This window comes from Gavialis gangeticus, unplaced genomic scaffold (assembly GCF_001723915.1).
Source record: "Gavialis gangeticus isolate Ggan-Ray unplaced genomic scaffold, GavGan_comp1, whole genome shotgun sequence".
Lineage (NCBI taxonomy): Eukaryota > Metazoa > Chordata > Crocodylia > Gavialidae > Gavialis > Gavialis gangeticus.
The window spans coordinates 10141099-10168338 of NW_017728964.1; the positions used below are offsets into that span (position 1 = coordinate 10141099).

General features: G+C 49.2%; 1 protein-coding gene across 2 annotated transcripts in view; it reads left to right on the forward strand.

Annotated features, from left to right (window-relative positions):
• SEPT9 (septin 9) overlaps positions 1–27240 on the forward strand; it is a 291529-nt gene that overhangs the window by 61938 nt on the left and 202351 nt on the right. Inside the window, exon 1 of one of the 2 annotated variants that reach the window (XM_019502728.1) lies at positions 4187–4931. The exons of the other annotated variant lie outside the window; for it this stretch is intronic. Coding sequence (XP_019358273.1) covers positions 4910–4931 — 22 coding nt within the window. The 5' untranslated portion in view covers positions 4187–4909. Of the gene's footprint in view, positions 1–4186; positions 4932–27240 lie in introns of those variants that run through there. 2 annotated transcript variants of the gene reach the window in all.

The following is a 27240-nucleotide window of genomic DNA, read 5'->3' on the forward strand; positions in this document are numbered from 1 at the left end:
CTCTACTTATGCTTTGGCTGTGTGGATGCTAGAAAAGTCCTAGGTCATGCCTGCAATTCCCCCTGCTTTTTTATATTGGGAACCCATTTAAGTTGAACCCCTGAGGCTACACATTGTAGTGCATCCTAGTGACCTGCCTTCCATGTGCTGAAATGTGGTATTCCTTTGGCCCAAGTGCCAGGGCAGGAGCAGCAGCAATTAAAATTTGGTAACAGGAGGAGGAAAAGGAAGTGTGGATGTTTGTTTGCTGGGCCTGGGATTTTGTGCTGCCTGCTCTCATACCAGTTCATATCATAGGATCCCCATGCTGGCTTGGAGTCTGCATTGTGGTTTCACTGAGAAAGTAGCAAGAGTCCCTGGGAGGGATGGTATCTTTGGAGCCTTATTGCAGGAGGAGAGGACTGATGAATGTTGTCCTACCCAGGTGAGTCCTACAAGTGCTCTGAGACTACAGGCCAGGACAACTCACAATAATGGCATTTACCAAGCTGCTCTTATGATTAAGTGTCCAAATCCCATTAACTTGACATGGCATCCAAACCACCTAGATTTGCAAAGCTTAGGCTGTAACCCTAGGACTTTTGCCATGTGAACACCAGTTGGGATAGAGGACAGTTCTTCCCTTAACTAGAATGAGAGGGATCTGAGCTCTGTGCTGTATCAGATGCTATGGTGAACAGGCTATAAAAGCTAGAGTTGGATTGGACTTGTGTTTCTCGGCAGTGCTGCTTCTCCCCACCTGTGGCAGCCACCCAGGTGGTAATGAAAGAATTGGAGTACTGAATTCCCTGAGGGCGGTTAACCAGTGCCTGTCTTAATGAAATGGGTTTCACTGTCTAAATCTGTGTGTGAGCTTCTGCTGACCACATAATGGCTGCTTTATTTGTCCACAGAGCTGCTGTGCTGCCAACACCCAGCTCATTGCCTTGCAAAGTGCTTCTGGGTCTCTCAACTCAGGCAGGAAAAACACTGTGTGCGTGTGTGCATGCACGCGCGCGCGCACACACACACAGTGTTTTTCCTGTATTTCCTATATTATATATATAATGTGTATATATATGTATGTATGTATGTAATACCCCAGCTCAAGTGTCTAGCCGGATTGGCTTTGTTTTCCTGCTTGCAGTTGCTTGCCCACTGCCTCATTTTTGTCTGCAGCCCCATCGTAACTAGCAACTGTGCTGGCTGGGGTCCAGGTTCATGTGAATTAGCTGTGGACCAGCCCTCATCTTAGCTCTGCTCAGCACACCCAATATATAAAGATTAAGGAAGCAAATGCTTATCTAAGCATATGGTTGGCTCCATCACATATTCAACAACATGTGCTTGAAGATGAGAGCCTTCTAAAATGATTTGCTGAACTGTAGCCTTAGCAATGATATTTTGGCTGCAAAAATGCATGTGTTTTCACTAACGGGCAACATTAGAAATGACTGGGTAGGCTGTTCTGCTTTATTTAGATTTATAGACTACCTGCTTCATAAAACACCAATCCAGGGCTTGCAGCCCTTTTGCCTGGTAGAGTACAAATAGTAATGCAAACAAAACTCAACAAACTCCTTGATGCCAAGAAGGAAAATACCGCCCTCCTTATCCCCCATTCCCTGCATTTTTCTATCCCCGACCTTCCTCAGCAGGTTGCAATGAGCATCTTGATATCTAGGCTATTTCAGACCTGAGGAGGAAGGCCAGGAAGCAATTTCAAGCATTACAAATCTCTTGCAGAAAATCCCATGCCTCCCTTTTAAGGAAAGGAATAAAAGTGCCTCTGCCACTCGTAGCTGTGGCAATATTGCACAGACACCTTCAGAAGAGTTAATCAAAATCCTATCTTTGCTTAATTATAGTTGTTTAATTAAACTATAGTAAACCTCTGAGTGGCTGCCCTATTACACCGTTACAGTGGCCTTAATGTGGTTTAGCTTAATTCACTTCTAAAATAAATTAAACCAAACCCAATTAAAAGTTCCATTAATTCTGAATAAGAGCATCCACACCGAGATTTCATACTGTATAATTAAATTCATCCCTTTGGTTCACTCAGACCAGCTTCCCACGTGCAACTGGGTAGACAGGTCCTGAGGGAAATAATATGTCAGACTGGCAGGTCACAAACTGGCCAGGTCACGATGGGTTAAAATCCACAGGCTGCCCCTAATCTCTCCTTCCTTTCCATTCACCCTCTTCCTCTCTTGACACTTCCCCTGAGCTTTATCCTTTCCTCTGGAGCCCGTGATTGGCTTACTGTATAAAGAAATAAAGAGCTGCCCTGTGGAAAGCAGTTCGCTGGATCCTGTGCTGTATGGAGCTCTGCATCTCTCAGAGGAGTTTTCCTTCTTTGAGTACTGCACCTGTTGTATTTCAGACAGGAAGTATATGGTTGCTATTTGTGCATGGAAAAACATCACCTATTGTTCCCTTGTTAATGCCCTCACTGTTTATATAGGCAATAAGAATATCCAGAGTCCCAATAGAAAGTCATAAAAGAATAAATAGGAGTTTGAGACCGAACCTAAGTGCTTCCCCTATGGGGCCTGGGTCAACTGCTGTCGGAGATTGGAAGAAACCTTGCCTGGGGACTGGTTAGCCTGTCTTGCCTCCTGCAGGGTTCTTTGCATCTCTCTCAGAAGCAGCTGGCAGTGGCCCCAAGATGTGGAGCTCGCTGGGCCCCCGGCCTCACCCTGTACAGCAATCCCTTTGTTCCCCTCTCTGGCTTGGCACGGAGCAGATTCCAGCCCCAGGTGTGTTGGGAGGTGTGTAGCTTTTGGGGGTATTTTTAGTGTTGCAGCTAAAAAGTGCAGAATAGATCTGGCTCCTATAAAGCATCTTGACAGCTTTCTTTTAACGCACAAATTCTTTCGTGGAAAACTTACTCATCTGGATAGATAACGGTTTGATTATGGAATACACATCACTGTGGGGAAATGTTGGATGCCAATGCAGCTGTAATACACATCCTTTTCCATATAGATTGCAAGGTTTTGCAGGTAAAGACTTGGTTAGGGGGTGGGTGGGTGTGTGCGGGCGGTGCTTAGCACCAGCGCTGTCTGCTACTGTGACAGAAATTGAAACAATGGTATCCCGCTCCTACCCAGCTGCATTTCCTACACCCCCTTGGCTCTCTTGCCTTCACACTCTGAGGAAAGAAGCTGGTGCCCTCGCAGCTGGCTTGTTGACTCATGGCTCAAGGCTATCAATGGGAATTAGCAGATTGTTCTCCTGGACGAGCTGCTGGATGACGTGGCCGATTGGCAGTGGATGCCCTCTGTGCTTCATCACTTAGTACCATCCACCGGGCCCCCGCTCTAGATTCATGCTGCAGTGATAGGGATGACTCCAGTGTCATCTGAGCCATTGTGTCTGGTGGAACGAGCTTTCTGTGGCTTTGATAACAGCCTGTGTAAGTGTGGCAGGGGAACCAGGCTCTCTCAGTGATCCCTGAGGATTTCTTCCGAGAATCCAACTCCTATACTCGCCATTTGACATGTCCTTGATGAAGCCCGGGGGGGAGGCTCTGCTCAGAGTGCCACTCATGGCTGTGGCGAGTGTCTCTAGCCTTCCAGCTCCAGAAGACATCAGCTTGGTACTCCTCCTACCAAGCCAGAAGGCCCTAAGTTCAAGTCCCAACAGAGGACTTGGCTTTATTGGTAGTGCTGATATTGCTGCAACGTAACAGGTGCTGGCTTTAGCGAGGTGTCAAGCTCGAGGCTCTTCTTTTCATCTCTGGCAGCCCTCTGCATGGAAGTTTTCATGAGAAGCAGCCTGTAGCTCTAGCGTCTGTGCCAACACTCCCCGCATCCCACTGTCCAGGGAAGAGGCTGCAGTGTCCAGCCTTGCACAGGAGCTTATAATGGCAGCTCCATTTACTCTGTACGCACAGTGTACTGCCAGCACATATCATGTCACCGCCCAGTAAATGAAAGGTGCTTTAAAAACACCTGCCTCCGCTTCATTGTGGGATGACAGGGGAGCCACTGAATCCTGTCGTGGCCAGGAGTGCTTGAGGGAAAGCTTTCACTATCAGTTTTGAGCTGACTGCAGAAATCCTTTCTCTTATCACTTGTGTAACGAGGGAGGGCACAGCAGCCAGGCATTTATGCGAAGGCAAAGCAGGGACTCATTGCCAAGATTCAGTAGTAACCCTCTCCAGCAGGACTCCAGTGAGAGAGTGATCATGTGCGGCCATCGGGTCCTTCCTGGTAGCAGACAGCCCGTGATGCTCTGCTTGGGAATTAAGTCAGCCTTCATCAGCGGAATAGTTTATGCATGAATCGAAACTTCAGACCTGGCTGAGTGAGGGAAGAAGCAGGATCTTAGCTCTTTAAAATGCTGTAGCCAAGGAAGGAGGAGGGGATAGAGGAAATAGCAGCAAAATAAGACTGGGGAAGCAGGGAGAGATTTGAGAAGCTGCGTGAGTTGTTCACTCGGGTTTTCCAAGGAACCAAGTTCTCTAAAGCATCTTCTGGTGGATATTAAGAGAGAGCTGCGGAGACGGGCACGTTCTCCTGAAGATTGTCATGCTGTACCTTTAAGACTGTCTGACAGAGAACTTGGGCTTTGCGGTCATCTGCGCGTGACGGAGTATTTTGGGGAGTTGTTGAATTTTCAGGTCATGCACCCCTTGTTTCTTCTTTCTTCTTTTTCTCTCTCTTGCCCTTTCTTTTCATTTCAAAGAGACAAAGCGACTTCAGTTTGGAGCACAAACATATGATCCGCACATGGAAATGTGGTAATTTGGATGCATTCATGATTGCAACAGATTGAAGAAATTAGACGAGACAAAGAGCTTTTTTTGGAAGAGGAGGAGGAGGAGGCAAGGAAAGGAGGGAGGGAGAGTGGGTGAAAGAAGGGGACACCACCGAAAAAAGGGACGGCCGTGACACGCGGATGCTAAATATATCCTGTAGTAATGGAGAGGGACCGGATTTCAGGTAGGCTACTGATCCTTTTTATATGCTGTAGTTTTCCTCTCTTCTGCCTGCCCCTCGCTCACCCTGTAGCTTCTGCAGATTAAGGAAAGAAACAGCCAAGCTCTGGTTGGATTTCCAAGAGTCCTTTAAGTGTTGTTGTTATTATTATTATGATTTGTTTGCTGTTACCCTCTTTTATTATTTTCCTCATTTTTTCCCTTCGTTTTTTTCCTCCCCCTCAGTCCGTGAGGGAGACAGAGCTTCCAGCAGGAGCACGGGGGGGTGGGTGGGAGAAAGAAGCCGTTTTCTGGGTCTGGATTTCATTTGTCTTTCTCGCTCTTCCCGTTTCCCGCACCGAATGAGGGGGGATGAATGCTGAGGCTGTTAGCTCAGCGCTCGCAGTCGGGGAGAGAGGGAGAGAGAGGAAAAATCTCCTGGCTCTTGGCATGAGGTTGCATTTATATTGCAGAGGTCGGCTCCTTCATTTGCCTGGCTGCGTGTTGTGGTTTGAGAGCTCTCTCTGCCTGCCGAGGCTTGTGCTAAAAACCATATCTTCCCCTCTCTTGCCCTCCAATAATGCCTGTAATCGCTAAGCAGAGAATCGGTTGCACTTCAGGAGACTCCAGGATGGGGCCTCATGGCCACACAGGCATTTCCCCCTCAAGAGCTTGTGCTGGTTACATAACCCTGGAAAAGGGGCTGATTTCATTAAGTTAACTCGGTTCTGCTTTGTCTGGTCGGCAAATTGTATCTGATGGGGGAGTGGGAGAGCCGACGGGGTGAAGAGGTGGAATGAATAACTGTTTAGTTCCTGTACTTTCTGGCCAATCCCAGTTACTGGTGCGTGCCTAAAACAATCCCCGAACTGCTGCTGGGTGCATGCACAATGTACAGCCGCAGCATCTCTCAGTGAGTAGCACTTGCTCTGTTTGCAGGGCCTGTAACTTGGCTGTGTCCTCAGCATCCAGTCAATGTTGGAGCCAGACTAAGACCAGGGCTAAGTCCCTAGAGAGCACGGAGGCGCCAGGAGAGAGGACTCAAATAGAGGAGTTTAAGTGTATTTGGAAGGCCAGGTGTCCAGTGAGCTGCCACAGGCAATGGCCTGGTCTAGCCTGGGTGGTGGTTCTCTGCTCTTCCTGGCTCTGCTTCATGCTGGACAGCAGAGGGGTGGGCTGCGGTGCTGAGCAGGACCCCTCTTACCTGCTCGGGAGCCTGCACGTTCTTCTGTCCTCTCTGAGTTGGCATGGGCGAGGCAGTGGCTGGGAGGGGCAAGGCAAGCAGCCCGGTCTCTGGGGCGTTCCCGACTAGGGCTGCTGGGCACCAGCTTTGGAGAGGAAACCACAGACTGAGAGGAAGTGTTTGAGCCAGGGTGGAGGGAAGCAGTGGTCAGGGGATGCTGCTCCTGTTCTTAGGTTAATGTGGGCCACATAATCCAACAGGGTGGCCAGCCTAGCATTGTCCAACACATCTGGGGGCTAGGCAGACCCCTATCATACCAAAAGGTGCTGTATAAGCTAGGAGCAGAAAGCATTGGACAGCTTTCAGCATCTGTCGCTCTCTTGGGCATGAGGAAGTTAAATATCTTTTCAGAAGCTTCTCCTCACTCCATCTGACTATGTAACAGTGCTTGGTTGGCATCTGAAGACTGGGGATAGACAAGAGCCCAAGCCAGCTGAGACACAGATCCATCTAGGAGGGGCACAGCCTGGGAGTCGTAGGGTATCTGCCACTAATGCCAGTGGGACCTGCTAGCACTCCCCACTGCCGAAAGTGAGGATGATGGACGCACGCATGCTCGCTCACACTCTTGCTTTTACTCCTGCTCCATTTCAAAGCATCCTGGATGCCGCTCATGACTCAAAGGACAGTTTCTATGTGTCAGAATACCAGCCCTGGGCCACTGCCCGGCCAGCCTCTCCTGGGGGCAGAAGAAAGCAGCTGAGTGGGGTGAGGAAGCTCTGTAGAACAAAGCCAATAAATCCCTGGTAATCTGGGCCCGGGATAAATGGCTCTTGCATTCCTGATATTCGCCCTCTTCGAGCAAGGCAGGACTCGGGGGAGGGGGAGTTGCAATAGGAGCTGGAGAAACAGCAGTGCTGGGAAGAAACCGAACTCCAGCCTTTGTCCCTAGTCACACAATATGAGGCATTCACTTCCTTCAAGAGCAGCCTCAGAGCTCAGCTCCCAAGAGGCCCTGCTCACCTTGGGAACTACCTGACGCAGCACAAATGCAGCTGCTGAATATAGCACAGTGCTGTCCAGCTTTGCGTTGGACATCTTCTGCCCTCTCTGGTCCGAGATGCTCAATACTGAGACTAGCCTGTGCTGTGGAGCTAAGGGAAGGAAAGACGCCAGTAGAGGTGTATTTGTGTAGCTCTGGTGAACCTCAAATGTCACTAGCAAGGTATGCAAACAGTTGTGTCTGCTAGTGACTTAGCTTGTGTGTGCCGATGACCCTGCTGGAATTTGATGGGTCTGTGTGGATGCCAGGGGCCTTGATAGCTGAGTCGTACAGCTGCTGGGTGGGAAGCCAGGCATGAGAGCCCCATGAAAGTTTAAATCCCGATGACAAGTAGGTGTGGCGGTTGATGTGCACCAAACGAGGGAGCTGTGATGTGGGTGGGGAGGGAGGTCATTAATGTGGGGTACAACTGGCCCCTTTTTTGCACTTATGGCTTAGGCTTGGGAGCGTCTCAGTGGTGCAGAAAGTTCCAGGTTTTGTTCTCACTTCTGCATTTAAAAAAGTTCTCTCTGAAGGGCATGGACCCACTTCACACTGTTGGTGAAACAGGGCTTTCCTGAAGGAAATGCAGGCGGGGACATGGGCCTGTTTGGGAGCTGAAACACAATAAGGCAAAGAATGGTTAACAATAAACAATGTCCTTGTGTTTGGAGAGGAAGCAAGAATATGCTGGGTAAGATGCTTTAGAGCAATGGTGGAGAAGGGGTTAAAGGTAAGCTTAGACAGACAGGATGTAGGAAAATCCTGTGAAGTGAGCAGCAAGCTGACTGGTCAGATGACATCCTCGACATCATTATTAGTCTCTCAGGTTTCTCCTCTAGCACTGGTCCCTGGGCAAAGCTGCTGGGTCTACAAGGTCCCACCAACCATTGGCAGAGCCAGTGGCACCAGGCACCCGACAGCCAGATGTGTCCCACGGGCTAGATCCTTGCTTGGGCTCCGACTCTGTTCTTGCACACACCAGCCTTGCTCCACTGCTCTTATGGATGCATGCTAGAATACTTGGGAGGAGAATCCAGCCCACCGCTTTCCATTTGGCCCTTACCCGTGGAAGCTGGTTGGATCCTGCCTGAGTCAAGGCCTTGTGATTTGGCTGTTCCTGCTCCACATGTGACAGGAGCTGACAGTTCAGCTGCTGGTGTCTAAGTCTGAAGCATTTGCCTCCTTCACGTAGTGCCGGTGGTTCTGCAGTGCTTGCAGGAGGAGAAAGCCCAGTGATAAAGCAAAACCTGACTCAGAGCAGCACAGCAACATGGGGTGAGGGAGAGGATGAGGAGGGGGAGGGCAGTGACATTTCCCAGTCAATGCTTTGGCCATGAATGTGGTTTTAATTCATGTTCCACCACGGGGTTGGGCCATCACGGGGTGGGCATGAATAGCTCATCTGACTCAGCTGTTACCCGAGCCCTGCAAAGGGCCCTAGCATGAATGCGAGTTGAGCCTCTACCCTATATTATGGCTGATGCAAGTTCAGAGAGCTCCATTTAAATGTTGTTCCTTTAAAACTTTCTTTTCTCCTCCTATTCTATAAAGGTCTTCATCCCAGGCTGACATCTGCCACATGTCTGCTCCCTCCTTGATGGCAGTAATGTACAGTCGAGTGCAGATGTTATTATTCTGTGCACATATGTTACTATGCGCTTATGGCAGAGAAGACAGATCATAGGTAAACACCTTCCATGTGGAGCAGAAGGTTTGGTCCTTATTCCTGGAAGGGTTTGTTCCATAATTTTAGGCCTGGTCCTTGAGAAAGCTCCAGGTCCTGCATTGACCTTCAGGGTGGAAAATGCCTCTGTCTGCATCTATCCTGGGCACCTAATCCTGATAATTGCTTTTGGTACTATTTTGATATATTTACTTTATTTAGCCCAAGTGGTTTCAGCATATTGCTTCTGCGTTGTAAATGGACATAAGTCAACAATGTGGGACATGGTTTGAACTTGTCCGCAAGGGCATTTGTTGTCATTGCGAAGGCCCCATTGGTATAGGTTTGAGGCACAGTGACTCTGTCTAGTTCAAAAGTGGTTGAGAAGTGCCCAATAACAGAGTGCCTAGTTAAATCCTAGTTGACTGCCTGTAGGGTCAGAGATGAAGTAGTGATTGATTGGTGCTTGTGCTGACCGTTCTTCGTGCCACTAAGTAAGGAAAAGTCGAAGGGATTTGGAAGGTAGACTGTACTGGGTGTCTTGAGGGGCAAGGAAGCTATTGGTGGGTGGAATATGTCCCAGTGCACTGTCAGTGTAGGATTATCCCGGAGTCTGGCTAGTAAGTTTGCTTCAACATTTGTGTGGCAGAGATGACCAGGAGCAATATTACCAAGTACTGCTAACTATGGGAGTGAAGTGGGGTGCAATGTGCCTGACACAAAATGCATTGTAGCATGTAGTTGGGCACCCAATAATTTGCTGTGGGATGAATGAGCCCATACAGGGGCACAGTATTTTGCAACTGAATAATGCAGTGCAAGAGCAGATGAACATAGTGTGGAGGCATTTATTTTCACATAAATGCTCATTTTTAACACTATAACTCTGTAGTCCATTTTAATCGAAGCTATCTGACTCACTAGTGTCACCTGACACTGAGTCTCGCAAGAGAACACAGTGTTAGAAAGCACAGGCTTGTTTAAATTTGTTGTCTTCAGAGCTATCTTCTTTTGTGTTCTGGAAAGGCCTGAATGAATAGCTACACCGAAGGGGTGTTCTTGAACCATGATTTATTTATACTCCTTCCTCTGTCTTTTCTAATTGTCAGGACAGACTGCTTGGCAGCTGGTTGGTTCCCAATGGTGAAATTGCTTCCCCTTCCTTCACTTATCCTAACACTCCAGTTATAAAGGGCCAAGCTAGGTTTTATTAGCAAACTTGGTTAGAACCTGATGAGATGACTGTGGGTTTACATGTATTGAGAGATTTGGGGTGTGGTGGGGAACAGGTGCAGTCTGTATGGAGGATACCAGGTCCCAGATGAATTATTGATCATGCTTTTAAAAGTGATTTGTAGAGAGTTAATAAATGATTAATTGGTCCTTATAACATGGTTGACAAAAGGTGTCATCTGTTACATATGGTTCATAAGTGCATTGCTAAAATAGATTTAAAAGCAGCCTGCTGAACTCATGAACAGATGACTGACTATTAGTAACACCTCTGCCAATAACTTTTTATATGGTCTCATTTATAAATAGTTGATGAAGTAGGACTGCCAGAGGCAGCACAGACAGCATGTGCCAGTAGAGATCTCTGTAGTCAGGTGTCTATAATGACTGAATGCATAGGACAGATGGTCTGTAGTGCCAGTCAGCTCCAGACAGGCAGTGCCCACCCCACATGAACCTCAATATTTAGGAGAATGATTGGGGCAGTGCCCCTAGGGGTAGGGGAGTGATGGCAAGTGCCACCATGTCCTTCTGCCCTTGTAAGGAGGGTTTTTAAAACTCATATCACTGAATGCAAGAGGGTCTGATTCTGAATTCCCTCCAGCAGGCTCCTCCCCTGGCTAACTCCAGTGGTGTCTATGGAGTTGTTCCTGACTAATAGCCATGAGAGAGGAGAATCAGATTCCTTTTGGACTTTAAAAGCCTGCATATGGAGATTGGCATTTTCCTACCCGCTGAGCTGTTCACGGCAGCATCTGTTCCCCTCCAGAGCCAGTTTGCCTTTGTTCCATTGAGCTGCAGCATTCCTTCGGTGAAGCAGAGTCTGGGCTGGACTGTTATCTGCCTTTGTCATCATGCTCTTGGCCGTCTTCGTGGCTGACTCTGCCTGCCCAGGGCTTTGTAGATTCCATCATGCCCAAATTGCCATTCGGTGCTGAATCGCTTGCTTTGTGCTGCAGTGCCTTGTGGCCCATTATCTAAGCATGACGTGTTGGATGTTGTAGAATGAGTCTTCAGTGTCCTTGTGGTGGTTCTGGTCTGACAGCATCCCCTGATGCATGAGTTTCTGGGACCAGTGGCTGATGTAGGCTGTGACCGAGGAAAAGTGAGCTGGTCTGTTCTGACTTTTCCTGGGGTGTAGTTGGGAGTCCACAAGACTATAGAGTTGCTCTCTGTTTATGGTCTCTGTTCTTCACACCTCACATGCTTTCCAGTATGCTCTGACTTGGGCATTTGTGGCTGGTCAGGCATCCACGAGAGGAGCTAGTGAGTGTTTCTCTCCCCATGCTTGAAGGGCACATCCATCTCATGGTGGCAGCTCTTATATCTGGTTGGGTTGTTGCTCGATCTCCTTTGTACAAACTCCTATCTTGCACACAGCTCAGCCCCCCCCTTGTCACAGGAGTGACCCTTGTGGCACTTGCTCAATGCAACCTGAACAGCTCTGGTGTATGAGCTGCGTCACTGCCTGTGGTACCCCATCCTCTTCAGTAGATTTCCTGAAGCCCGAGAGAGTCAGATAGGCATGAAAGGAAGACATTTTCATGCAAGCCAAACTGTTTCAAAGGTCCAGCATACCACAATGCTGAGCTGGAGCAAGTACGTAGTTGGGGAAGTATGTCTGGGTCAACACATGTCTTCTACAGGCTTAACAGTCCCAGAAGCTTGATATGTGTGTGTCCTATTGGCCTCTGCATGCAGTGTTTGCAGCTCTGGCTAACTTAATAAATTTAAGGGAGCGTCAGCACCTCATGCCACAACTCCTAATACTGTGCTGTGTATTCTGCATAGAAGGGAACATCTGGCAGCCAGACCTTCTCTGATATGATATTTAGAGGAGGAATGATCCGGTGCGTAGACAGGTTGCCTGAGATTTGGGAAACCAAGATTCAATTCCTTTCTCTGCCATGGATTTGTTGGGCCAGTCATATATGCCCATAGCCTCAGAAATACCTAACACCCATGGATTTTATTGGGAGTTAGGTACCTAAATATCTTTTGAGGATCTGGACTTTAGTTTCCATGTGCTTCAGTACCCTACCTGTACCCTGGAGATTACAGGGTAATCTGTGTGGTTTGACTGAAGTATTGTGAGGATAAACGCATGGAAGGATGCAAGATGCTCAGCTACAGCAGTATGTGGTGGATTCAGATGGCTGAGCAATTAGCTAGAGATGCTTAAGACAGACTGTGTGTGGCTGGGTGGTCACCTAGAGAAGCTCAGGTGCTGGAGAAAAAATTAGTGACCCAGTATAGGCGGCACACTCCCCTTCACACTCAAGCTGAGCTTGGGCCTTCAGTGTGATGCTTGCAGGCATGTTTTATGACAGAGCCCTAACCCCTGCTGGATTACCCAAGACCTTTGCTTGCAGTGGCAGGGTATCTTGGCCAAGTACCCACCCCGTAATGAATTTTCATTGCAATATGACTGGGGTTTTGCCTTCCCTCTCTCTTACTCTCTTGAACCAGGCTGAACTCTTCAATGAGTTTTTTGCCTCTGTATTCCTGAACATGGATCAAGACAAATCTCCCAGTTGCATAATAGATAGGTACAGGAGGAACACCAACCCACCAACGGTTAGCACCGACCTAGTAAAGGGACACTTGGAGGAGCTGGATTTGTTTAAGTCAGCAAGCCTGCGTGATCTTCATTCAAGGGTGTTGAAGGAAGTGGCCAGTGTCATAGCAAAGCCACTGGGATGGCTGTGTGAGTACTCCTGGTGCTCAGGTCAGGTGCCAGAGGACTGGAAAAGACCCTGTGTGGTATCTATTTTCAAGAAGGGGAGGAAGGAGGATCCGGCTAATTATAGGCCAGTTAGTCTCACCTCTATCCTTGGGAAAACCTTTGAAAAAATTATTAAGGATCACATTTGTGGAAGGCCAGTTGGAAAAATAAAGCTGAAGGCCACCCAGCATGGGTTCATAGCAGGTAGAGCCTGCCTGACTAACCTTGTTTCTTTTTACGACCAGGTCACAAAATGCTTAGATGCAGGAATAGAGGTAGATGTCATCTACTTGGATTTTAAGAAGGCCTTCCATACGGTATCTCATCTTATTCTCATAAACAAACCGAGCGGCTGTGACATAGATGATTACATGGTCAGATGGGTGGCAAATTAGTTTAAGGGTCGCACCCAGAGAGTGGTGGTGGATGGGATGGTACTGACCTGGAAAGATGTAGGCAGTGGGGTCCCCCAAGGCTCGGTCCTTGCTATTCAATGTCTTCATCAGTGACTTGGATGAGGGCGTGGAGAGCACTCTGTCCAAATTCGTGGATGACTCGAAATTATGGGGTAAAGTAAACACACTAGTGGGAAGGAATTGAATCCAGGTGGACCTGGACAGGTCATAAAAGTGGGCAGAAAAGAATAGGAAGCAGTTCAACAAAGACAAGTGCAAAGTGCTGCATCTAGGGAAAAAGAATCACTAGCACACCTGTAGGCTGGGGGATGACCTTCTCAGCAGCACAGCAGCAGAAAGGGATTTTGGAGTCATAGTTGCCTCCAAGATGAACATGAGTCGTCAATGTGACAAAGTAATCGGTAAAGCTAACCATACCCTATCATGCATTAGCAGGTGCATCACAAACAGGTCCAGGCAGGTGATACTTCCCCTCTATGTGGCACTGGTCAGGCTGCAATTGGAGTACTGTGTCCAGTTCTGGGCCCCACAGTTCAAGAGGGATGTGGATAACCTTGAGAGGGTCCAGAGGAAGCCACTTACATGTTTAGGGGCCTGCAGGTAAGGCCGTATGAGGAGAGACTGAGGGACCTAGAAGAGAAGGCAGAGAGGGGATCTTGTGGCTGTTTACAAATTCATCACATCGGGGAGCGGGGGAGTAGGGGTGCAGCAAGGAATAAGAGATGCTCTCTTTACCAGGGCACCCCTTGGAATAACCAGGAACAACAGCCACAAACTGATGGAGATTAGATTTAGGTTGGACATCAGGAAGAACATCTTTACAGTAAGGGTCGCCAGAATCGGGAATGGGCTTCCAAGGGAACTGGTGCTCTCCCCCACCCTGGGGGCCTTTAAGAGGAGACTGGACAAGCACCTGGCTGGTGTCATCTGACCCCAGCGCTCTTTCCTGCCCAGGACAGGGGGTCACACTCGATGACCTATGGAGGTCCCTTCTGACCCTAACAACTATGAAACCACAGAGTGCTGCTATTATTTATTTGCCTGGTGGTATCCTGGGGGGGGTTCCCCTCAGGGTTATGAAGTCCTAATAAACCACTGGTCCCAAGTGCTGAATCTATGGTAAATGCTTGCCATTTTCTGCCCCAGGTGTGGCTCGCCATTTGAGCAGCAGGTGAAGTAACGCAGTAAATAAAGTTTGTAAAGCATGTTGTGGTCATTAACATGGCAAAGGCTTATTAGGGTCTTGCAGATGTCAACTTCTCCTTGGCTGGGAAAACCAGATGTAATTTGACAGGTGAGCAAAATATCGTTAGCTTTTGCATAATCACCATGACATTGGCAGTTGGTAAGTAGATTTTGCGGCTGGACTGATAAAACCATCTGTGGCACTTTTGCAAAACTGTGTTACATAACGGTAACATCTTTATTAATGAAATGATTACATCACCACCAGGTTCCACAGGCTAAAAAGTGCCTTTTGGGGCAAACTGCAGGTTCAGTAGTAATTTGTTTGGGCCTAATAAGTATAATTTTTTCCCCTCAGACCTGCCTAATTTCATAGTGTTCACAGGAAGAAACATCTGTATGGGGTCTAATCCTGCCACTGGCCTCAGGTAGACTCCAGAGGTTGCAGGTCATAACCATGGACTCACAGGAAGTCCATTCCTTGAGGTGGCACAGAAAAACTTGTCCTTGGTTCTCTGATAATTAAAATACATCCCACGTAGCATGTGGCTGAGCTGCTGCAGTCCATTACTACATGCTGGGGGCAACAAGAGCTCAGTCAGTTGTGCAATGATCCTGTGCCAAGCATGAATTGCTTTAGCCACCTCCATCCATACTGGACTCCAGAGGTGCCTCTTTCTCCAATTCAGCCATCCTCACTGAAGAGACGAGAGTTGGTACAAGTTCCCAGGGACTCTTTCCCAGAGTCTCCTCCTCTGCAGCAGGCAGGACATAGTGAGCAATGAAAGGCTGCAGGAACAGACATAACTGCTGTAGGTATCTCCTGTAGGAGATTTTGGCCCAAAGGAACCATAATGGCCCCTGGTTTCTGGGTGCTTCACTAGAGCCACCTTGGGCTTCCTACTGTAAGTACCTGCAAGTCCCACTGGCATCGGAAAAACTCAAGCCCAAGGGGCTCAGATTGAGCACCCAACAACCAAGCCTGCTGAAACTGGTCCAGTTCAATTCATGCACCATGGGATCTCCCTTTCTCCCTGGAGGGGCCTTCACCACAACTGCCTGTCCAGGTGCTCTGCTCTCCCTCCCCGTGCAGGATCCTCTGGGATGGTTTACAGAGCCAAAGGCAGCCCCGATTTCTGGCTGCCCATCATCTGCTCTCTGGCACTGTTCAGCTGCAACAAATGCTCGCTGTCTTGTTTTCTGGAGAAAGAAGAACCATTAGTTTTTATTAGTTTCAGATGCTTTTCTTTTCAGGGCTTTTCCAAGGCTGCATGTTTCAGGCCCTTAGTCATGACAGTGGAACAGTGGTTTAGGGATGCATAAAAATCCCTGCTAACAGGAGGCTGAGTCTCGCATGCGGGAAGCAGGAGGGCCCAGGGGCATGTGCTCGGTAGGTACTAGTCTTTGTCTGAGCTGCTTATTCCTTGCGGTGGGGAAGAGCAGATGGCCTGACTGATGTACGTGACAAAGAATGATTCACAGAGCTGCTGAACCTCCCAGATAATGCAGCAGGGGCCTCTTGAGCCTTCAGGATGTGCTGGAGCAATGGAAACTTGCTAAAGCCCTTGTTATGGGCAAGAGTGTAGGTGTGTGCCTGCATATGCATGTGTGTGCACGTGCATGTTCAGGTGGGTCTGAGGAGCACAACTGAAAGGGTTAAAAGTGACTTCTCAGCCAGGTGATTCCTCTTGGAGACTGACAAGGAAACTAGCTAGCTCTCAAGCAAGGATGCTTCTTTTCTGTGCAGAGCCTGGCCAAGTCTGCAGCCCGAGACTCTGGAGAAGTTTCATTCCAAACCCAGACATGGATACTGTCACTAGGGCCCGTTTCCTACTTTATTCCCAGTCTGATAGGAGCAGCAGCATCACGCAGCTCCTATACAGAATGGCTCCAGCTTCAAGCAGGTCAGGTAGTGCCTTCGAGTGACTAATGAGCTGGATGGGGACTTGGGACAGTTGGGGTCTGTTCCTGCCTCTCCTTCTGTGGATGGAGGAAGCAAAGAGCACTCTGTAAATGCACTGCTGGGTGCTCTGGCACAGTCATTATTGTGCCTTGTTGCGACACCCAGGACATAAATTCAAGCCTTACTCTAGACTTGTGCTGATCACTGCTCCCAGTCAACTCAGCTGGAACTAGATACCAGACCATTCAGGCTGGGAAGTCAAAAGTAGCCATGAGTGATACAAGCCACAGCACCCCTTCGTGAGCTCTTGACTATAGAAACTGGTGGGTCACAACCACGGTAGCCCAGTTGGCCGTTAGGCTCAGGCTGGGCTTTGGCTTGATAGCAACACAAGTCATCATTTGGGAGTCATCTGTGTTTTCAAGAGCTTAACCCAGGAAGGGTCCTTCCCTTGGAGGCTCTTCCATATAAACATATAAGTAAAGGTCAGAGTAGAGGCTAGTGTAAATACTGCCCTAAATTCTTTCAGGGAGAGATTGTCCTTGTTACATATGTGTACAGCTCCCAGCACAGCCCTTGCACTCTAGATCCATAATAATAAGTGTTTAATGGAAAGGCAGGTAAGGAGAAGCTGTGGGGGAAGGTGGAAGAGAGTGTTTGAAAATGGTTTCAGGAAAGGAATTGTCTCAAAGAGTAGGCCATGGTGGCCCAATTTCACAAGCTATGGGTATTTAATCATGTTGGGTTGCCTCTGGGTGGCCAGAAGCTAGGGAACAGCTGCAGTAGCATATCTGTCAAAGCCACATTTCCGTCTGGTGTCTATGGAATGAAGAATAAACCGAAGAGCAAAACAGCTTCTTCCTGGGGATGGAAGGATTGCAGTCTGGAGGTTCCCGTGTGAGCATCCCATGGGAATCAACTCCCTGCCCTCTCCTTTGTCAGCCAGACCTCAGGCTGAAGAAAAGTTAGTGCTCACTGTTCAACATACACTAGGGACATCCTGCTCTGTTTCCATGGGCTGTGGCAGGGAGAAAGGAAGTAGCCCCAGGGAAAGGGAGGGAGCTGGGGACAGGTGTGCTGCTGTGGCTGGATGCTGGGGAGCTCTGTCTGATGGGTGCAGCAACCCGAAAAGGGTTCCCAGTTGCAGAAGTACATGTGTTGCGTACTTTGGTTCTGCTTAGACGTCCCGGAGACTCTGTGTCTTCTGACTGTGGGAGACTGCAATGAGGCTGGTCCAGCATGGGCAGTTGCAGAGAAAGGTCACTTAAGGGTGGGTGCTGCAAAGTACAGAGCTGAACTTCCCACAGGCAGAGATTGGTTTGGATTGGGCCCCATGAATCTAGCAGAAGTGCCTGGGGTGTGCAGTGCTGTGTATTGCCCATACCCAGGGATAGCCCTTTCCCTTGATGAGCCACTCAGACAAAGGGTTGCAAGCATCGAGAGGTGGAGGGGCTTGCTGGAGCGTCATGCTGATTGGTGCCAGTGCTGGGACTAGAACACAGGTCTGTACCGCCCAGCTGGGAGCCCCTCTGATTGACCCTGTTCCCTATAGGAAGTGGCATCTTAACCAGGTGGTCTTGCACTCCTGAGTGCCTTAGAAAGTGCCACACAGGCCAGATGCCCCTTTACAAAGGGATGGGCAGGAAATCTCCCTATATAAACAGGCCCAACTATGTGGGAAAGGGTATCACTGCTGGTGCCTGGTAGTGCAGACAGGTAAATCCTCAGGTCAGCTGGTATTTCAGTCCAGAAAGGACTAACAAGATTGGTAGTAGCAGACAAGGATTTCCCTCATTTTCTATGGGGCTTTTAACAGCTGTAAGCTTGTAACCAGGTTTCCAAGAGGCAAAGGTAGAAGTGCTGGTTCCTACGGGCACCAACCTTGGCCTCTTCTTCCAACCAAAACCTTCCCTTTCCATTGACTCATTCTCCATTTTCAGTCATGCATTATGGCTGGGAACTGGGGAGGCTGGAAGCAGGGGGAGGAGGAGCAGCGCTGGACTGGGAGCTAGCTGGTTTAGGACCTGGATGAACCGAGTGCGCTAGTCAGACAGACGGATGGGCCGCAGGCATCACGATTGGCAAGATCCCTTCAGATGCATGAATTTTAAAACAGACAAGGTTCTTTGGGTATGCTTGAATTTAAAACTGGCGGTCTGATTTTAACTTAGAAGAATTTAAAGCAATAATCCTGAGGCTGTTGCGTTCAGCTGGGTTGGTGCCAGTAGGTGGCAGTGTTAGCTTCGCAATAGCATCCCAGGCCCGCCCCAGAACCAGCAGCTCTGCTGATGTGGGTGGTTTTGTGTTTCCCATGTAGTTCACGGGGAAAGCAATGGCTGTTGGGCTGCTCCAGACAGCATCGCCCAGGAGAGCTTCCGGAGGAGGGAGGGTGTGTGCATGCAGCCTTGCCTGTGTGCCCAGGCAGAAGGAAATGGGAGAGAGCAATGAAAGGACAATAAAGGGAAGGCACAGCAGGGCACAAGCTCCCACCAGCCAAACACATGGTGCGCTCAAGGACATCGTATGCCCAAGGACCTCTTCAGTGTCACGGCGCCGTGCTTGTTCACGAAGCTCCATGTTAGCTCTTGGAAGCCTCTGAATTGCTTTAAAAGCTCCCTCTACCCCTGGGCACAGGCTTTGATTACACGAGTAGAGGCAAAAACAAAGTATTATATTTTTGTAGATATGCAGGAGAGGCAGAGCATTATTGGGGATTACAGCAGGGGGGTCTAGTTAGACTGAGAGGGGGAGAGAGGAACTAACAACTGCCCCCATCTGTGCGTTCCTGTCTGGCACAGCAAGCGGCCAAGCAGAACGTGATACACATCTATCGTTAGGTCTCCTTCTGTCTCGGTGGTTTGGTTCTGGGGACCACGTCCCCTCCAGTAACCCCAGCTCACAGGTTGCCTCAAAACCTTGATCCTGAGAGGTGAACAAAGAGTCCTTGCAAGTAAAGATGGAAAATCCTTTCGAGCTTATCCGGCCTGTCTGCCTGGAGTCAATGCACGATTGCTAGCATTTTGTCCAGTTGGCTTTAAAAATCCCAGGTGGTGGGGATTTTTGTCTCCTCCCTGGGGAGACTGTTTGCAACTACATGCATCAGCTCTGTCTTTAATATTAAGATATAGAAATTTTATATTATAATATTATATATTATATTAGAAATGTATTAAGATACAGAAATAGAGATATATGATCATGCTTGTTCTGTGGAAAGATGCTGTGAGGTATGTTTTCTCAGATTTGTTTTCTCCACTGCTCTTTGCTTCCTCTGCTCTCTGGTCCCCATACCTGACAGGAGGCAGAGATCCCCAAAGGTAGTCGAGCAGTGAGCCTTGTCACACTGTTAGAGAGGTCTGCTCCTGGCCGTCAGCCCCTGGCTTTTCCTTTCTTGATCCTAATGAAAAAGACGTGTGCACACGTGAGTGTGCATGTTTATACAGTTCTTTTCAATAAATTAAGCAAGATTTGTTGGTAATAGCCACACGTGGAATAGCAATAATTTCAATAAGTTAATGCAGCCCTGAGAACCTCAAGGCTACAACCATCTCCCCTCTTTCTTCACTGTTTGCTGCCCTTTGTGAAGCTGGCTACCAGTTGTCTAAAAATATTGTAATTTTATCTTTTGCAAGCTGCTCATATAACAAGGGACCGTCATCTATTCTTCTTATCGTCAAGCCTAGGTTCAAGTTCCAGGGGGAGGGAGTGTTGTAGTGGCTACCTTATAAAACTAGGGGTCTGGCTTCTCTTCCCACCTCTGCCACTGATCCACGCTGTGACCTTGGTTAATTCCCTGAATGTGTGTGCTGTAATTTTCCCATCTGGAAACAGCCCCTTCTTCCCAGGGACAGTTGTTTCAAGGCTTGTCCCTGGGCAGCACTGTTGTTTGTGGGGTGCTGTCAGTGTGAAACAGAAAGGCCCAGTGTCCAGATAATTGCTGCAGGGGGCAGGACAAGGAGTAATGGTCTTAAATTGCAACAAGGGAAATTTAGGCTGGATATTAGGAAGGACATTCTCACTGTTAAGGTGATTAAGCAGCAGAGCAAGCTACCTTGAGGGGTTGTGGATCTTCACCATTGGACTTGTTAAGAACAAGTTAAACAGATGCTTGTCTGGGATAGTTTGGACACGATGCTCCTGCCTGGAGCAGGGGATAGGACTAGATGAGCTCCTGAGGGCCCTTTCAGCCCTGTTTTGCTATAAGTCTCTATATTGCCAGGACCCCGTCTTGATGGCAGGGATGGCACTCAATGGTAAAAGCAGCTGCTGGTCCCCAGTGGGCAGAGCAGAGCTGGGGAATGATTGTAAATTTTGCCACAGACCTGAGCAAATCTCAGCTTCATCTTGGGTCTGCTCTGGAGAGCACGGGCAGAAGGGCAAGGTATGAAATGTATTCCTGACCTTCCCAACTCTGCCTCAGGCACTGCTAGTGTTTAGAGCTGTAGTGTGAGGAGCTCTCACTGTTGCTGCTGAAGAGCTCCTGCCTCAAGTTACATCCAAGCGAATACAGCTCACAGGCTGCAAGTCTCCATCTCTGTTCGCCTCATTAGTCGGAACCATCTAGCTCTCCTCGTATCACCGGCAGGAACGGATGTGCGGGAGGAGGCATAAGCCAACTCATCTTTGCATACCTCCTCCAATCTCCACACTTCCTGTAGACTTGGAAGCTGTCTGGAAGACCTGGCTCTGCTGGCTTTCAGCTCCCCTGGGCAGAGAATATTCTTCTCCAGTTTACGGCCTGTAGTTTCCATTGTGTTTTGTCATTTGCTCCTGCTTATATGCCAAAGCATTTAGCAGTCGTGGGCTGCCTCTTGCTTTTCCTTTGCTCATGGCTTCTTTTGACTCCGTCGGGCCACTGGCTTGGAGTAAACAAGGTCCAAAATGTCTCATGAGAACTGCTCCTGCTTAGAGAGGGCTCAGGTGTACTGAGTCAGTTGTATATCCTGGAAGGAAAAGCAGGTGACCCAATAAGCAGCTGTGCTGCCAAACCCAGAACATGCAAAGCCTTCGGCACCTCAAATGCCTCCCACTTCTCTCTCCCCGTGTATCCAAAAAAGTCCAAAAGCAGAGCTGATCAAACAAAAACCAGTTTGTCCAAAGTTCTGCCAATGCAAAAATGGCTTTTTGACAAAATCTGTGGTTTTCACGATGGGGGGGTGAGGGGGAGTCCCTTTTGTTGAAAAGCGGAAACCTGTGATTTGTAATTTTTCAAAGAGAGGATGAAAAGCGTCTGATGGGTGGGGAAGGGAAAACGAGCAATGGAAACTAACCCTGACTTGAGCCTGGGAGCAAATTGTCCTCCCAGCTGGAGCCCTAGATAAGTGGAAAGGAGGGGCAAATACAATAAACAGCCACTCTCTGTTACTGTTTGGATTACAGGCCTGCCAAGAGGCCCCAGCAGAGCTCAGGGTCCACTGTGCTAGATGCTGCCTCAGTGCCAGCTCTGAAGAGCCAGCAATACACATGGATAGCAACGCACGTGGACAAGACAGAGAATGAGGGGGAAACAGAAAGGTCGAAGGGACGAGCCTGGAGTCCCACAGCAGACCAGCGTGCATAGTCCCAGGCCTCAGAGCCAGGCCAGGAAGTTTCTTGGGCACTGTTCTTTTAGGGTAGGGGTGAGTGAAGCATGGATAGCCACATTTACCAGTGTCCACGTAGGGTAAGTTATGTGCGGGTGCCCCTACAAGTGCTGCCATCGCACCTCCAGTGGCAGTATAAATGTAGCCATAAAACCAGTCTTAGACCTAGATGTGCCTATCTCACTGCTAGATCAAGCTTGGCGATGTGTTCTCAGTAGTGAGGAGCGACTGTAGGGGGGGAAAAGGGATGGATGGAGAAGCTGACTATCTTTACTTCCCTTTGTTCTGTCCATAAAGGGCTTGTAGTCATTTGCTGTCGATGGGAGAGACCAGAAGGTCAGAAAGGAAATAGGATGGTATTCATAGTTTCATAGTTTCTAGGGTCGGAAGGGACCTGAGCAGATCATATAGTCCGACCCCCTGCCATGGCAGGAAGAGCACTGGGGTCAAACGACCCCAGTAAGGTGGTCATCCAACCTCCTCTTAAAAACCCCCAGGGTGGGAGCCTGCACCACCTCACTTGGAAGCTGGTTCCAGACCCTAGCCGCCCTGACCGTGAAGTAGCGCCTCCTGATGTCCAACTTAAACCTTCCCTCCGCCAGCTTGTGACCATTGTTCCTGGTCACTCCTTGCGGCGCTCGGGGGAACAGGGACTCCCCCAGCGCCTGCTGATCCCCCCTAACCAGTTTATAACAGGCCACAAGATCCCCCCTCAGCCTTCTCTTTTGAAGGCTGAACAGGTTCAGGTCCCGCAACCTTTCCTCATAGGACCTACCCTGCTGTCCCTTGATCATACGAGTGGCCCTCCTCTGGACCCTCTCCATGCTGTCCACATCCCTCTTAAAGTGCGGCGCCCAGAACTGGACGCAGTACTCCAGCTGCGGCCTGACCAGTGCCGCATAGAGGGGGAGGATCACCTCCTTGGACCTGCTCGAGATGCATCTGTGGATGCACGACAAGGTGCAGTTGGCCTTCCTAGCCGCCTCCCCACATTGCCGACTCATGTTCATCTTGGAGTCAATAATGACTCCCAGATCCTTTTCCACCTCCGTGCTGACAAGAGGGGAGTTCCCCAGCCTGTATGTATGGTGCCGATTGTTCCTCCCCAGGTGCATCACCTTACACTTGTCTGTGTTAAACCCCATCCTATTCTCCTCCGCCCATCCTTGTAACCTATCTAGGTCCAACTGTAGCCTGTTGCTCCCCTCTATTGTGCCCACATCCCCCCACATCTTAGTGTCATCAGCAAACTTGAACAGGGTGCTTTGCACCCCCTCATCCAAATCACTGATGAAGATGTTGAACAGGGCGGGCCCAAGGACCGAGCCCTGTGGGACCCCACTTCCCACGTCCTTCCAGGTCGAGAAGGACCCATCCACTACCACCCTCTGGGTGCGACTCTCTAACCAGTTGGCGACCCATTGGACTGTATGGGTGTCTACGCCACAGTCCCCCAGCTTCCTAATGAGAATGGGGTGAGAGACAGTATCAAAAGCCTTCCTGAAGTCTAGGAAAACTATATCCACTGCCACCCCTGCATCCAATGATTTAGTGACCTGGTCGTAAAAGGCCACCAGGTTGGTCTGACAGGACCTGCCGCTGATGAACCCGTGCTGGTTGGACAACTCCAGCCGAGTGATCTGCTTTGCAGGGTAGAGGCCAGTGCCCCAATGCTACTGGCATCCTTGCTGTCCGAGGAAAGCTGAGAGATGCTTGTGCAGAGGGGCCTGAGGAGTCCACATGCATGGCCAGCCAGCGCGGCTGCTCCCTTTGTCGGGCTCCTGCTTTGGGCGCTGCAGGCCACAGGTTCCACCCTCAGCACAGAGCATTTCACAGTGGGGGTGGTTAAAGGTGGCTGCTCGTGACAGTCTAGGGGCTGAGCACTGGGAAGGGAAATACTAGCAGGAGAATGCTACACAGGCCAGATTTCCACTGCATTGGGCCTGCGTTTACAAACAGGGGAAAAGGAAGCTTTCCAGTGCCCTGTAGCTGTAAGCTCTCTTGAATATACTGGCTTGGGAGCCACGCCAGAGTGGACCCATAAATAGCACCCCCCGTGGCCTCCCTCTCCTTTAGAAGAAGAAACAGTCAAAGGTTTCTCCAAAGAGAAGCAAACATTGCAAGTTCTGGTTGAGGAGGCTCATGTGCCCTTTCAGCAGGGAGAGGGGAGCCCAGCTGGTCGGTCACCTCCCTGCCCCACCCTTCTTCTCCTTGTGGCATTTGGTTTCCGCACTAGCAGAGACCTGGGGCTCCTTTGACTTCCTCCCCTGTCTTAGCAGAGCTGGAGCTTCAGAGCTCTCCTGGCATTTGCAGGGCAGGGCTCCCAGAGCCCTCCCCAGGCTCCACGCTTGGCCAAGGCAGGCATGTTCGACTGCATTCAGGAAAAAGCACAGCAGTTGCTCACATCCTATGGTCAGATGTGAGCAGTGTGCAGCAAGCAGGCTGCAAGCACAGTCCACAGCTTCTGGCTGCCCAGGCACTGACGTGGATCCATCACACTGCACTGACTGGCCAATTCCAGTGGATCAAGTTGCTCTTTTGCTTTAATAAGTACTCACCCACACCTGGCTCTCTCCCCTTTGCTCACTGCAAGTCTCTGCTTAGAGTCTGTCCTTGCCAAGACAGTGGTTGTTAGCAAAGCCTCCATAAGGAGAGGCAATGGGAAGTCCAGTCTTATTGGAACCCAGTCCAAATGACATGCCTGGCATGGCTGTGTGCAGCTGTGCTCAGGTCTCCTGCAAGCAGGTTTCCCTACTAATGCTCCCAGCTGATACTAGGGTGGCCATTCATTCGGTTTTATCTTTCCTCTGTTGATATGAAACTGGAGGCCTTTATGTCCTCTATTTTTCACTGCTCAGCACCCCTTGTTTCTGCTGCCACTGCTGTGGCTGCCTGCAGGAGCTTGCCGCTGCCATGCCCCCACTGCCAATACTGTCACTGCCGTCACCTGCAGGAGCTCGCCGTGCCACCCACAGCCTTGGGAGGCATGTGACGTTGATGGTGGTGGGGACCTCTATTCTTGAGGTACCTTGATGGGCACCCTAGCTGATACACACATGCTTTATCACAGGTGCACACTGTTCCCATCAGTTTCTACCACTCTGAGTACACAAAATGAGACATAATCATTTTTGTCTTAAACATTCCCCAGTTTTATCTGAATTTGTGTAAACCTCAGTCAATGCTGAGTTTGTTTTGTGGGTTAAGGTTCAGGTTGCATCTTATTTTATCTAAAACAATTATTCCATTATTCCCAGACACAACACAAGGTCAAGCTCAGAACAGAGAAGAACCATGCTCTGGTCAGAAGGGCACTGGATTGAGAGTCAGAAGATAACAGGTTTTATTCCTCTCTCATCAACCAGCCAGAAGATGTTGGCTGAGTTATTTTGACCTCTTGGCTCCCTCTTCCACCCTTTGACTATTTATCTATTTGACTTTTTATCTATGGTAGTTTAAACTGCAAATAGGGGCTGTCCTATGCCGTGCCTGTGGGCCTAGTATGATAGAGATGCTGACACTCAAGTCAACATCCTCATTAAGTTTCTGGACAGGATGGAGCTCCATTGCCTCCATTTAAAACCCATGCCCTCCCGTTGGGGCTGCTCCATTTGACATACCCCACAGTGAAACCCTAGTGCTTCTAAGCAGAACTCAATTGATTTTCTGAGCACCCTAAAGCAGAGATCTGAATAACTCAGGACCATCTGCTCCCATAATGTGATCCAAAGCCAGCACCTCAGAGAGCTGTCTGTAATGGTAAAACATGAAAAATAAATAGGAGCAATTTAAGAGAGGACAGAAAGAATATGTTTTCCCCATCAATCTATTATTCCCTTCTGGTCTGGTGTGCTTTACTCTGAGGCAGCAGACACTGGCCACAGCTAGAGGTAGAAGTTTGGGGTGCACAGGTTCTCCTAGTACTTGGAAATAATTTTGGTGCTATCTGGTGGGTCTAGTTTACCTCTGCATGGACAAAACAATAGCCAGATTTGGGGGTCAGGAAGAAATATCTCTATATATCAGATTGGCAAGGACCATTCAGGGGTTTTGCCTTCCTTTGCAGCTGGATCCTCTCCTAGGATCATTTAGTCATATTTTAACCTGATTTCCTGACACTGCAATGGCAACACATTGGTTGTGCCTTTGTCTGCCCTTCTCTTTACTTGTTCTTGTAGGGATTTTTTTAGACAGTACTTTGAGGTGTGATTACAAAAGGGACCGGAGTTAGAGGTTCTTGTGCACCCTTTTCAGCAGATGGTTGCATGAGAACCCAGGAGACTAGGTTTGGTGGCCTGGAAAGCCCCAGCCAGTCCTACGCTGCTAAAAGCCAATGCATCTGAATTTGAGGATGTATCTATATAGCAGAAAGAAGGCATGTGTAGCATGTGCCAGCCTACCTGTGCAAGCTTCATGAAACAAGCCTGGGTAACAATAAACAGGCTTTAGCCCATGCTAATAAGCAGAGCGCAAACTGTCCAGAGACCCTGGGTATATGTCCAGGGTACATGTCCAGGACCCTGGGTATATGTCCCTGTCTGGGGACCCTGGGTACATGACCCTTGTATTGAACTCCATGCTCCTGCATCTTCACTAATCCTGTTTGCCTGTAGCCAAATTCAGCCACCACTAATAATATTGCACATGCTAGTCTCATCTTTGTTTTGCAGTGTAGATGTATCATATCATAGTGCTTAGGGTCAGAAGGGACCTAAACAGATCATCAGGTCCAACCCCCTGCCCTGGGCAGAAACGGGTGCTGGGGTCATATCACCCCAGCCAAATAACTCTCCAGCCTCTTCTTGAAGACCCCCAAGGTAGGAGAGAGCACCACCTCCCTTGGGAGCTCATTCCAGAGCTTGGCAGCCCTAACTGTAAAGTAATATCTCCTCTCCCGATGTCCAGCCTGAACCATCTCTCTAACAATTTGTGGCCATTATTCCTAGTAACCCCAGGTGGTGCCCAGGCGAACAGAGCCTCCCCCAATTCCCTCTGGTCCCCCCGGTGAGTTTGTAAACAGCCACCAGATCCCCCCTCAGCCTTGTCTTGTGGAGACTGAATAGATTCAGACCCTTTAGCCTCTCTTTGTAGGTCCTGCCCCGCTGCCCCCTGACCATGTAAGTGGCCCTCCCCTGGACCGTCTCCATGTTGTCCACATCCCTCCTGAAGTGCGGTGCCCAGAACTGGACGCAGTGCTCCAGCTGCGCCCTAACCAGTGCCGCATAGAGGGGGAGGATCACCTCCCTGGACCTGTCTGTGATGCATCTGTAGATGCACGACAAGGTGCAGTTAGCCTTACTGACCACTTCCTCGCATTGGCGGCTCATGTTCATCCTACAGTCAACTATGGCTCCAAGATTTCTTTTTGCCACCGTGTTGACAAGAAGGGAGTTCCCCAG